The sequence below is a fragment of the Mustela lutreola genome, chromosome X (genome assembly GCF_030435805.1).
Source record: "Mustela lutreola isolate mMusLut2 chromosome X, mMusLut2.pri, whole genome shotgun sequence".
Lineage (NCBI taxonomy): Eukaryota > Metazoa > Chordata > Mammalia > Carnivora > Mustelidae > Mustela > Mustela lutreola.
In genome coordinates, this window is record NC_081308.1 from 85,967,645 (window position 1) to 85,981,221 (window position 13,577).

The following is a 13,577-nucleotide window of genomic DNA, read 5'->3' on the forward strand; positions in this document are numbered from 1 at the left end:
CTGGATTCAGCTGCCTCTATCTTTCATAACTCCCCTACACATTCCTTAACTGATCAATGTTGACCCAAGTAAGTAGGGACAACTCTACACCCCTACTCAGCAGGAAGAAGTTACAGAAGATGAGACCTTCCACCTTCAACAACCTTAAAGATTTAAGGGTCAAAATTGTTCGGGGGAAATGTGGAGGCCGAGAAAATTAAGGCCATCCCACCTCAAGTTTAGCTGATGTGGGAAACAGAGGCAGAAGAAAATCATTAAAATTCCTCACCTACTGACAAGCCCTTGAAACAGACAGAGTGGCTCTCCCCTGGGGACTTAACTGCCCTCACCTTGAGGTTTTGCTAAGAACAATCCTAGCCTGACCGACCCCCTACTCCAACAGGTCCGACCAGAATCCTGTAAGTCTACTTTAACAATTCCTTTAGAAAACTTTATCTCTAAACCTCCAAGATAGTGTGGCGAATCATTCCCAAGTATATGGCCCACTGATATACATCTAAAGGGTCTCACAAGAAGATTTTTATTATTGGTAATAAATAACCTCTCTCCCAACAATAGCTAGCCCCTCAAGGTCCTGGAGACCTTGTTTCCGAAAGTCCTTAGAGACTTACACTATCCCTAATCCCCTTTGTCCTCACCTACCGCCAAGTCCACCCCTACTCTGCCTTTAAAAACTCTGACTGTAATCTGGTTCAGGGTCCAAGTCCCTACTCCGCTGTGTCAGGTATACTTGGGCCCAAGCTTATGCTTGTCAAATAAACCCTCATGTGATTGCATCGGTGTTTGGCTCCTTGGTAGTCTCTCGGATGCGAAAACTCGGGCACAACAGTATTCCAGCCAAATGGGGGTATAAACCAGAAAAAGGAAGACAGGAGAGCAGCAAAAGGAGTCCTGGGATAATAGCCATGCAGAAGGCCTCAGGAGCCTAGGATGGAAGATTCTAAGAAAAAGGTCTTTAGGGAAAAAACAACTCAAGTTTTTGAGCATATGGAGAATGCAGATGAATGTTTGACAGAACTTTTAGAGTACTTGGAAAAAATTAGCAATTAGGTTCTAGAAAACTAAACCAATGGAAAAATAGGGCAATTATCTATGCCAATAAAAAGTTCTAAAAATCCATTATACCAAACAGAAGCATGCGGCTATTAAAAAGGGGGGGGGGAGTGCAGCGGTGCCTGGTTGGCTCAGTTGGTTAAGTGTCTGCCTTTGGCTCAGGTCATGATCCCTAAGTCCCAGGACTGAGCCTGGCATTGCGTTCCCTGTTCAGCAACAGGGCATCTGCTTCTCCCTCTCCCTTTGTCCCTTCCCCCACTCATGCTCTCTTTTTCTCACTCTCGCTCACTCTTTCTCTCAAATAAAAAAATAAAATCTTAAAAAAAAAAAAAAAAAGAAGCGCAGGGGCGCCTGGGTGGCTCAGTGGGGTAAGCCTCTAACTTCATTTCAGGTCATGATTTCAGGGTCCTGGGATAGAGCCCCGCATCGGGCTCTCTGCTCAGCAGGGAGCCTGCTTCCTCCTCTCTCTCTGCCTGCCTTTCTGCCTGCTGGTAAATTCTGTCAAACAAATTAATTAATTAAAAAAAAAGAAGTGCAATATTACAAGAAAAAAATCAGGTACAGGGACGCCTGGCTGGCTCACTCTACTCTTGATCTCAGGGTTATGAGTTCAAGCCCCACATCGGGTATAGAGATTACATAAAAATAAAACCTTAAAGGGACACCTGGGTGGCTCAGTCTGTTAAGCATCTGCCTTAGGCTCAGGTCAGGTCCCAGGGTCCTGAGATTGAGTCCCTCATGGATTTCCTTGCTCAGCAGGGAGCCTGCTTCTCCCTCTGCCTGCTGCTCCCTCCCCTTATTTGTGCTTTCTCGCTCTCTCTGACAAATAATCTAGAAGGAAAGGAAGGAGGGAAGGAAGAAATCCTTAAAGAATTTAAAAAAACCACAGGTGCAGAAGAGGGCCCACATTAAACTCTTTCAGCTAAGAAAAGCTTACTTTTTTAAAAAATAAGCAAAATCAAAACTTGTTACTTATAGAAGGAAGGAAGGAACAGGGCAGAAGGGACAGAGATGAAAGCTAGACCTCTATAGACCTTATTTTGTAGATCTGACTTTGGAAATATGTAAATATTTTACAAAGTTGTAAAATTAATCAAAATGAAAAAGAACTTAACCTCTAAAATGTGAAAATAAGCAAAATGAAAAAAGTTAAAAAAGAACCTGTGTATCAAGTATCAAGTTAGTGGCTTTTTTTTTTTAAAAAGACTGTATTTATTTAGAGAGAGAAACAGACAGTCTGAATAGGGGGAGGGCAGAAGGGGAGGGAGAGAATCTCAAGCAGACTCTGCACAGAGTGCAGAGTCCAACACGGGGCTTGATCCCAGGATGGGGCTTGATCCCAGGACCGTGAGATCATGACCTGAGCTGAAATCAAGAGTCGGATATTTGACTGCCTAAGCCACCCAGGCACCCCAAGTTAGTGACTTAACTACAAAAAAAGGTAGTATTTCAAGAGGCACAATAATGTGACAAAAAGAACTGGATAGGGCGCCCGGGTGGCTCAGTGGGTTAAAGCCTCTGCCTTCTGCTCAGGTCATGATCTCAGGGTCCTAGGATCGAGTCCCACATCGGGCTCTCTGCTCAGCTAGGAGCCTGCTTCCCCCTCTCTCTCTGCCTGCCTCTTTGCCTACTTGTGATCTCTGTCTGTCAAATAAATAAAGAATTGGGAGGGAGACAAACCATAAGTGACTCTTAATCTCACAAAACAAACTGAGGGTTGCTGGGGGGAGGGGGGTTGGGAGAAGGGGGTGGGATTATGGACATTGGGGAGGGTGTGTGCTTTGGTGAGTGCTGTGAAGTGTTTAAACCTGGTGATTCACAGACCTGTACCCCTGGGGCTAAAAATATATGTTTATAAAAAATAAAAAAAAAAGAAAGAAAGAAAACCTTTAAAACAAAATCTTGAGCTCTTTTCAGTTATCACTTATTGGTAAGTAATATTGGTACTCACATTCTGAAATTGTTATATATATATGGAAATATATATATATATATATATATAGTAGGATAGAATAAATAATTATGTTAATGTCAGGACTCAAATTTTCATTCTTAAGACAAAAGATAAAAATATAAAAATCAAAAGATTTCAGTAAAAGTTCTGTCATTCTAAATTTGATTTTAATATATCAAATGAACTAACATTTTCTCCCTAAAAAATATTCCCTGGCTCTGCCCACTAGAAGGCCTTAAAGTCTTACCAACCCAGTATAAGTAAGCACACCTAGCAACCATACTGTGCTTCCAAATACCATTTCCCACTAAGAGACAAGGATTCTTTGAAGAAATGGCTGATTCCCAGTCTCAAGCAGAAAAGACTAGATGTGCTAGAAATATCTTATCATTCCAGAACTACCAGGGCCATCCAAGGCTGAGACAACTTAAAGCAGTTCCAGTTGGCTAAAAATGGAACAATTTGTGTACCAAAAAATAATAGTAAATTCAGTGGACTAAAACATATCAAGTATGTTAAAAATCCATGATTGCAGGGCACCTGGGTGGCTCAGTGGGTTAAGCGTCTGCCTTCAGCTCAGGTCATGATCCCAGGGTCCTGGGATTGAGCCCTTGGTCAGGCTCCCTGATCAGTGGGGAGGTTGCTTCTCCCTCTCCCTCTGCACTGCCCGCCCCCCGCAGTTTGTGCTCACTCTCTTCTCTGTCAAAGAAATAAAATCTTTTTTTAAAAAAAATCCATGATTTCATAATGATACTGAAACAAACAAATTTAACTGAACATCTTCTGAAGAAGGTGAAAGAACCTAGGATTTAGGGGCACCTGGGTGGCTCAGTGGGTTAAGCCTCTGCCTTTGGCTTAGGTCATGATCCCAGGGTCCTGGGATTGAGCCCCACATCAGGCTCTCTGCTCAGCGGGGAGCCTGCTTCCCCCTCTCTGTCTGTCTCTCTGCCTACTTGTGATCTGTCAAATAAATAAATAAAATCTTTTTTTTAAAAAAAAGAACCTAGGATTTACCCTGTCTTGATTGTATCAGTACATCAAAGTAACCAAACAGCTGATAAGGAAAAGTCATTTTTAGAAGAATTCTAACTAATAAATGAAGACATGATAGTCAATGATCACCAATGACTCAAAACTATTAGGTGAAAATCTGATAGGAAATTTTTTAATGAGTGGATCAGGCTGATGACACTGAATTGATGATTCAATTTTAACATCACTGAAAGAGAGCCCATCAGACATATATGTATTAAAAAATTTTCTCACCTCAAGTTAAATCTGAATCTAACGATGTAGATCTACCAGTTTATAGGAAATAGAGAGGACAGAGGAAAAACATTAAATGACATCATGAGAATTCAGTGAGCAAAATCCAGAACAAGAATTTCCACAGGAAAACCAACCAGTTTCTTCAAAAAATAAATTGCAAGGACAAAAAAATTAAGAGGGAAGGGTACTTACAAATTAAAAGAGAATGAAGAGACATGTTAGTAAAATGCAATGTGTATGCCTTCTTTGAATCCTGATTTGAATAAACCACCTATAAAACTCCAACTATTTATGTGATACATCAGTGTCGGACCTAAACATTTACTGGATATTTGATGATATTATGGGATAAATTTTTATTTCTGGATGTAATAATGGTATGAAGTTATCTTTATATTTTTTTAAAGATTTTATTTATTTATCTGACAGAGAGACAGAGAGCACAACTAGGCAGAGTGGCAGGCAGAGGGAGAGGGAGAAGCAGACTCTCCACCGAGCCAGGAGCCCGTTGCAGGGGATCATGACCTAAGCTGAAGGCAGCCACTTAACTGACTGAGCCACCCAGGAGTCCATTTTTATTTATTTATTTAAAGATTTTATTTATTTATTTGACACAGAGAGAGAGATAGAGACAGACACAGAGATAACACAAGCAGGGGGAGCAGCAGAGGGAGAGGGAGAAGCAGGCGTCCACTTAGCAGGGAGCCTGATGCGGGACTCCATCCCAGGACCCTGAGATCATGACCTGAGCCAAAGGCAGATGCTTAACAACTGAGCCACTCAGGTGCCCATGAAGTTATGTTTAAAAAATTAAGTGGGAATGCAAGCTGGTGCAGCCACTTTGGAAAACACTGTGGAGATACCTTAAGAAATTAAAAATCAAGCTACCCAGGATGCCTGGGTGACTCAATCTGTTAAGCAACTGCCTTTGGCTCAGGTCATGATCCCAGTATCCTGGGATTGAGTCCCACATTGGGCTCCTTGCTCAGCAGGGAGCCTACTTCTCCCTCTCCCTCTGCCCTAGCTCATGTGCACTCACTCTCTTTCTCTCTCTCTGTCAAATAAATAAATAAATAAGTAAAATCTTTAAAAAAAAATAGAGCTACCCTATGACCCTGCAATTGCACAACTGGGTATTTACCCCAAAGATACAGATGTAGTGAAAAGAAGGGCCATCTGTACCCCTATGTTCATAGCAGCAATGGCCACAGTCGTCAAACTATGGAAAGAACCAAGATGCCCTTCAACAGAGGAATGGATAAAGAAGATATGGTCCATATATACAATGGAATATTATGCCTCCTTCAGAAAGGATGAACACCCAACTTTTGTATCAACATGGACGGGACTGGAGGAGATTATGCTGAGTGAAATAAGTCAAACAGAGAGAGTCAATTATCATATGGTTTCACTTATTTGTGGAGCATAACAAATAGCATGGAAGACATGGATAGTTAGAGAGGAGAAGTGATTTGGGGGAAATCAGAGGGGGAGATGAACCATGAGAGACTTTGGACTCTGAGAAACAAACTGAGGGTTTTGGAGGGGAGGGTGTCGGTGGTTGAGTGAGCCTGGTAGTAGGTATTAAAGAGGGCACGTAAAAAAAAAAAAAAAAAGGCACGTATTGCATGTAGCACTGGGTGTGGTACATAAACAATGAATCTTGGAACACTGAAAAAAAATTAAATTAAAAAATATTAAGTTTGTTCTTTTAGAACTCACACTGAAGTATTCACATTTTATATGATATATAATATCTGGAATTTACCTCAAGCTAATCCAAATGGTTTGGTAGAATGTGGGATGGGTGAGAGTATAGATAAAATTAAGACTGGACACATACTGATAGTTGTTGAACCTTGGGAATGGGTATATGGAGTTCATTACACCATTCTCTACTTTTATATGTTTGCAATTTTTCACAATATTAAATGAAAGGAAAATTTTTACAATGAAGGAAAACAAAATCTTAGTACATGTACTTGGCTCAGGAATGAATCTATGACGATCTACGTGGTCATAACAATAGAAACAATAAATATTAATTTAGCCAAGAATTGTGCTATAAATATCGAAGAAGGGCACTTCAGGAAGAGAAACAAAGTAAGGGAGAGAAATTCTTATATGCCATAACTGGAAGTCAACAAATAATAATATGTAACTTGGATAAAGCAAAACACATCAGAATAATGTACTACTTAGAAATAAGAACAACAGGGCTCCTGGGTGGCTCAGTGGATTAAAGCCTCTGCCTTCAGCTTAGGTCATGATCCCAGGGTCCTGAGATCAAGCTCCACATCGGGCTCTCTGCTCAGCAGCGAGCTTGCTTCTCCCCTCTCACTCTGACTGCCTCTCTGCCTACTTGTGATCTCTCTCTGCCAAATAAATAAATAAAATCTTTAAAAAAAAAAAGAAATAAGAAATAAGAACAACAGAAGAAGTACCTAAAATAAATGCTGTGGTTTCTGGAAAGCAAGACTCAAGAGCAAGGAAGGGTAGGACAGAGGAGCATCACTTTTCCTTACTAACCTATTACTATTTGACTTTTTTATTTTATTTATTTGACAGAGAGAGAGAGAGGCAGGCAGAGGGAGAGAGGAAGTTGGCTCCCCACTGAGCAGAGAGCCCTATGTGGGACTCCATCCCACGACCCCGGGATCATGACCTGAGCCAAAGGCAAATGCCTAACCGACTGAGCACCCAGGCGCCCCTACTATTTGACTTTTAAAATTATGTACTTGTATTTCCTTGATAGCATTTTATTTATAAACTGCTTCTTAGGTCTTGGAGCTCTGGCTATCAGCTCCTATAAAATTTGTATTTTGACTCAAGACTCAACAAGAGATACTGAAACCTCAAATCAGGGCAAACTGGGGTTATCCTGTCATCATAATGGAATGCAATGTCACTACCAGGCACGAGGAAAGAGAGATCAAGGTATTTAAAAAATGAAAACAACCTAGAGCTATTCATATGGTATTATTTTTATTCCAGTGGACATCTGGCCTATATTTGAGTACCTACTAGATTGGTTCTTAGATCCCAGTGCAAATTTTGCAGGGAAAGGGAATCCCTCTGGATAGATGTGGAGGGTAAACAATTTGCCTCACAGAAGCTGGAAGGGCTAGCAACTGGGACAAATATTGCAAAGAGGTATCCATTCACCAAACATTTGATGAGCACCCACTATATGTAGGAATCTATGCTAAGTGCTGGGCTACAAAATTAAATAATACACAGTGGCTACCTCTGCAGTCTTGTGTGGGAAGCACTGACACACAACAATGCAATCTGATGTAACAAATGCAACAATAGGAGATAAGCAACGGGAGATTAGATGAGGGTACAGAAAAGGGGGAGGCCTAATCAGACTGAGGAGTCAGATCAGGTTTTCTACAGGATCTAATGCTTTAAATGAATCTTTGAACATAAGCAGAAGCCAAGGGGAGAACACTGAGGGCACCGTGGAGAAAGGACAGGTTCAGGCAGGAGTGAGATAGCTCAGCAGGGTAACTTGAGTTCCACACGAATGGAGAGATGAAAGCAGATGAGGATGTGGCAGAAGATGAAGCTAGGGAGCTTCTCATGAAGATCTGTCAGTGCAAAGACAACAAATTTAAGCTTTATTCTAAAAGCTATTTGGTAACTACTGAAGAATTTTAAGCAACATTGTGGTATGATTTTATCGGCATTTTAAGGACACCTCCGGCTGCATTGTAGAGAATAAACCAAGGTAAGGGGCTGGAACTAGTGAGACCTCTGTAGTTTGTTGTAGTAGTTTAAGCAAGAGAAGATGGTAGCTTCGAATTGAGTGGTAGTGGTGGTAACGGTGGTGGGAATAGAAGAGGATGGAGTCAAGGTATTTTTAGAAAGGAAAAATGAGGGGACTTTGAGACTGATTAGATATGGCTGGAGGAGGAAGGTGAGGATTAAGACAGAGGAGTCTAGGATGACGTGTTTCTAGTACATGGTACTACCATTTCCTAAGGTGAGAAAAAAAGAAGCAGATTCTCAAAGAGGATAAATTTGGTTTAGGGCAGTATTTCTCAACTAGAGGCAACTTTTTCCCCCAAGAGTCATCTGGAGATATTTCTGGTTGTCACAACTAATGACATCTAATGGGTAGAGGCCAGGGATGCTGCTGAAATCCTATAATGCACCTAACAGCTCCACGCAACAAAAAATGATCCAACCCAAAATGTCAATAGGGCGGAAGTGGAGAAACCATGATCTAGGGCAATGCTGATTTGAATGTGTAGGCCAGTTAAGTAAGGAAGTTTGAGAGACTTTTAGAAATGCACCTCCCAAAGTTCAAGAGGGAACCAGAATGCAAATATAAGTTTATCGATTTGTAGATGGTCATTCCACCTACAACTCTACTTGGGTACAATCTCCCATGAATGTTTTGAAAAGAAGGTTAAGGACAGAGTCCTGGGGGGGCTACCAATGCTTATAGTAGGAAAGGAGAGGGGGAAAAGATGACATGGGAAAGACTAAGAAGTGGCCAGCAAGACAGGAGGAAAACCTTCAGAGAAAGAAATCAAAGAAAGAAAATGTTTCAAGGAGAGAAGAAAGATAAATTAGTGTCAAAGGCAGAGAAAAGTTGAGTGAGTTAGGGAAAGTTTCCACTGGAGTTGGCAACAAAGAGGTCACTGATGACTTTAACAAGATCAGTCTCTATGGGGTATTAAGGGCGGAAGAACCATGAGATTTTTTTTATAATATTTATTTATTTGACGAGAGAGAGACAGCAAGAGAGGGAACAGAAGCAGGGGGGTTGGAGAGGGAGCGAAGGCCTCCCACCAAGCAGGGAGCCCAAAGCAGGGTTCGATCCCAGAACCCTGAGATCACGACCTGAGCTGAAGGCAGATAAGAACAGAGCCAATATGGGTCATAGGGAAGGAGGTACAGAAACAGGAGAAAGAGGGTACATAATGAAGGAGCAAGGATCTAATGGAGGGGGGAGATGAGTCCAAAGTGGTGTTTCAAGGAAGGATAGACAGACTTAGGGAAAGGCCAACCTACCTCTTTCACTGAAATAGGAGAAAAAGAGGGATAAGATTTCAGTAAAATTGGTAGATGTTAGAAGAAGCCAAGAGAGCTTTCATGTGATACCCTTAACTTTTCAGGGAAGAATGAGGTACAATCATCTGCTAAGGGCAAGAGCAGAAGTGAAGGGGAGGGAATTGAGGAGAGGTAAGGGTTTCACTGAAGAGAATAGGAGAAGAAATTTGATGAGGCCCATATAGAAAGACTTCTGGAGAGCAATTCTAAAAGGAAGCTGCATCCTAGCAGCAAAATCTTGGAGGTCAAGATGTGTCTTATTAGAAGGCACCACCCAAGTGTCAGGAATTTAAATCACTAGGAGGGTGGGTGCTGGTAAGAACCAATAGGGAACAAGAGTGTCAGCTGGGGAGTGCTGCTCAGTCCTCATGAGCAAGGCTTTTGACTTGCTTTTTTAAGTTCCACAGGGGCAGGTACCATGCCTATGTGAGCAATTGGATCCCCAGCACCTGGCAGAGTGCCAAATGCATAACAGGCTCTCAATAAATAGTAGGTGCATGAAAAGGGAGGATATAAAAATGTCTTAGAGGCCAACCTCACCATGTAAATGCCTTACCACTTACATCTCCCATGATATTTCTCAGTTCTGCTCTGCCAAAAACAGTAGCCTTCCAAATATTTCAGACACTTGTCACCTATTAGAATGCCCTCACCCGTACCTCTTTTTCCTAATACTTCCTTCTTATTAAATTCCTTGGATGGGGCAGTTGGGTGGCTCAGTCGTTAATCGTCTGCCTTCAGCTCAGGTCATGATCCCAGGGTTCTGGGATCGAGCCCCCACATCGGACTCCCTGCTCAGCAGGAAGCCTGCTTCTCCCTCTCCCACTCCCCCTGCTTGTACTCTCTTTCTCACTGTGTCTCCTTCTGCCAAATAAAATCTTTTAAAAAATTCCCTGGATGCCTGACATGTGCAGTAATGGATGAAGTTCTCTCTCCTGCTCGCCACCCTCCCTAAAATGAAACCCTAGCAATATTCTCTCTGTGTTATAAGGTTCACTTTCAGAAGACAGCCCCTCCTCCCCTGTAGCACCAGAGGCCGCTCTATTATTAAAATGTCAGGGACATTACTGTTACAGATTGCAATGCCTAGGGTTATCTTCAGCCAGCCCTTGTTTTTCATTACCTGTGCCACTTGACTGTGTTTCTCAGGGATGTTTTTCAGATGGTTAGACCGTACACAGACGATGCTTCTGTCTAAAGAAAGAAAACAAATTTGATTTATATGGTTTTCCTGATGAAAGATTATTTAGAAATATCTGGCCATTCAAATCCCCTCCTTCAGAGAGGCATATGCAGATTTAAGAAGTACCTAATTCAAGCTCAAGTTCATTTTTCAGAGAAAACCTGTTTCCTAGTCTAGCCATTACAAAACTGATTCTTAACAGAGCTAGTCTGCAATATTTTCTCTCTTGCCACAAATGCACAGTATGACAAGGTCTGCTTTCTGTTCAGATTTTAAGAGGGAAATAAAATGTAATGGGTTTTGTTTTTGTAACTGAATAATAGAACACTGATGTCATATACTCATTTAATGGAGCACATGATTGGGGGGGGGGACAAGTGCCTGCCCTAATGAACTGTAGTTTAAGGCATATGGGTATTAAAAAGTGTGACTAATAAAAAAAATAATGGTGTTTCAAGTGTATTTATTGAAAATGGGCAAATGGAAAGTTCAGGAATGGAATCTGGGAATGGGTATAGGGATTAAGTCTCGGAAATATGCCACTGTGAACTCCCTTACCACCACTCACCTCCTTTACCAGTTACTTTAAGGCATATTTATCACAGAAAGCTCTAGTTTTCAGGGATATGGAGATATGAAATAGAAAAGGCAACTCTCTAATAAAGAGGAGACTGCTCCCAGTACGGAAAAGGAGCATAAAATGATGATGAGGACAATGGTGAGTGAGCAGTGGCAACATTAACACTTACTAGGTGCTAACTGGGCTTCAGGCATATGACTTTTAGAGGAAGAAAGGGTGAAAGTTGTGATTCCCACTACTACGTGACAATGGCCACCCTCTAGAAGGCATTCAAAATTAACTTTGTGATCCCGTTCTACATCCATGACTTCATCCTTCTCCTTCAAGGCTGCCGTGTTTTCCACTCCTCTCCACGCCCACTGATGCTGTTACCGCACCTTCCCTCTCCTCACAGCCCTTGGTTTGCTATTTCTACTAGTCATCGCCTTCAACTGACCTCTCCAAGTTCCCAGGTAGTACCCCACAGTCTTTGGGTTGCCATCTGGACCTCGGTTCACAGAGAAGGTGGACTTATTTCGGTAGCCATTGATGACAGGCTGAAGAAGGCAGGGCAGGAGAAGCACAACAGGACAAACAAAACCAAAGAGAACAGCAATAAAAGGAACGTGAGAATGTTCTCTGGATAAGGACAAATAAATGGTGCTTGTTCGGAAGGTGTGGTATTTGTGAAAGTGCATAGCTGAGGTCAGGACACTCCACAGACACTCCATAGTGGAAAAGAGTTTCAATCTTGCCGTGAAGCAGGGGTCAGCAAACTTTCTCAGTAAAAGCCAGATAACAAGTTATTTTAGGCTTTACAAGTCATATGGTCCTTATCACAACTACTTAACTATGCCATGCAGTGCAAAAGCAGCCCCAAACAATCCATAAACAAGCAAGTTCAGCTGTGTTCCAATAAAACTTTACAAAATAAAGCAGGGGTGGGGGGACAGATACAGCCTAAGAACCATAGTTTGCCAACCTCTGCCATAAATTAAGTTCTGACTCTTTGAGGCCTCATTAGGTTTCCAGTCTGAAATCTTTCTACAGAGGTAATACTGTAGTGGTTGAGACAATGAGCTTTGCATCAAACAGACCTGAGTGTGAGCTTCAGCTCTAGCACTTTCTAGATGTGTGTCCTTGGGCAAATTACTTAATCTCTTCGAACATCAACATCTTTATCTGTAAAACCATAGTGTCCACCCCTTAGGGTGCCTATAAACAGTCAGTGATAATGCATGCTAATCACTTAGCAGAGGGCCTCATCCCCAGAAAGTGCCCAGTAGGTACTAGCTGATATTATTAGCTATTAAGGGGACTTAGTAGATGAAGGATAGGGAAGTGATGGCTTACAGAGGGGATAATAGGATGGAGAAGACAAGAGAGCCCCTCAACTCTGGGTGCAGATGTTGTCACATTGACTCCATTGAGCTTCTGGAGGTAAGACTCCAGTCTCTGTAAAATTTTCTTCTGAGCTTCAAATTTAACCTGCAAAAGAATGTATGTAATGAAACAAAGAAACTTATGCAGTATCACCACAAATGGAAAACAAAGAGGAAAAGAGTGAGCTCTTGTGTAAGCTCTTCATTTTAACGGATCTTTCAAGATTGAACACCCAAGCTGTAGGTCAGTGCTGTGATAATAGAAATGTTTTATGCTGGTATTATGTGCTATATAATTTAGTAACCACTAGCCACATGTGGCTAATGAGCACTTTAGATGAGGCTCATGTGACTGAGGAACTGAATTTTTAATCTCATTTCTCTTTTTTAAAATATTTTATTTATTTATTTTGACAGAGAGACACATAGGGAGAGAGGAAACAGAAGCCAGGGGAGTGGGGGAGGGAAAAACAGGCTTCCCGCCTAGCAGGGAGCCTAATGCAGGGCTCGATGTGGGGCTCGATTCCAGGATCCTAGAATGATGACCTGAGCTGAAGGCAAATGCTTAACAACTGAGCCACCCAGGCACCCCTTTAATCTTATTTAATTTTAGCTAATATATACAGTCAGTCACCTCTGCTGAAACAGGACATATGCATTTCTATGCTATGCTATGCAAAATCACATGAAGGAAATTACAGGGCATTAAGAATATACTTATCTTGATGAGCACTAATATACAGAATTATTGAATCACTATACTGTACACTGGAAACTAATTTAATGCTATATGCTAACTATACTGGAATTCAAAATTTTAAAAAAATCAAAGAGCTCATGGGAAAAATGGGGTTAGGCACACACATTCCACAACTTTATCAGTAACGCACATAGAAAGGATAGGAACCTAGCAAAAAGGGTAATACAGTTTTACACATTAAATGGCTAAGAAATGAGGCACCTGGGTACCTCAATTGGCTAAGCGTCTGCCTTCGGCTTGGGTCGTGATCTCAGGGTCCTGGGATAGAGCCCTGCATCAGGCTCTGGGCTCCCTGCCCAGTGGAGAGTCTGCTTCCCCCTCCCCAACCCTCCCACTGCTTGTGCACTCTCTCT

At 41.8% G+C, this 13,577-nt stretch overlaps 1 protein-coding gene across 4 annotated transcripts in view; it reads right to left on the reverse strand.

The window, feature by feature from the left end:
- The window catches only part of TRMT2B (tRNA methyltransferase 2 homolog B), a 54,591-nt gene that overhangs the window by 28,983 nt on the left and 12,031 nt on the right, over window positions 1-13,577 (reverse strand). For 3 of the 4 annotated variants that reach the window (XM_059157569.1, XM_059157566.1, XM_059157568.1), the window contains exons 6-8: window positions 12,436-12,570; window positions 11,540-11,639; window positions 10,464-10,534 (exon numbers count right to left, since the gene is read on the reverse strand). In XM_059157569.1, coding sequence (XP_059013552.1) covers window positions 10,464-10,534; window positions 11,540-11,639; window positions 12,436-12,570 — 306 coding nt within the window. The remainder of the gene's footprint in view (window positions 1-10,463; window positions 10,535-11,539; window positions 11,640-12,435; window positions 12,571-13,577) is intronic. The other variant, XM_059157567.1, reaches the window with a different exon arrangement.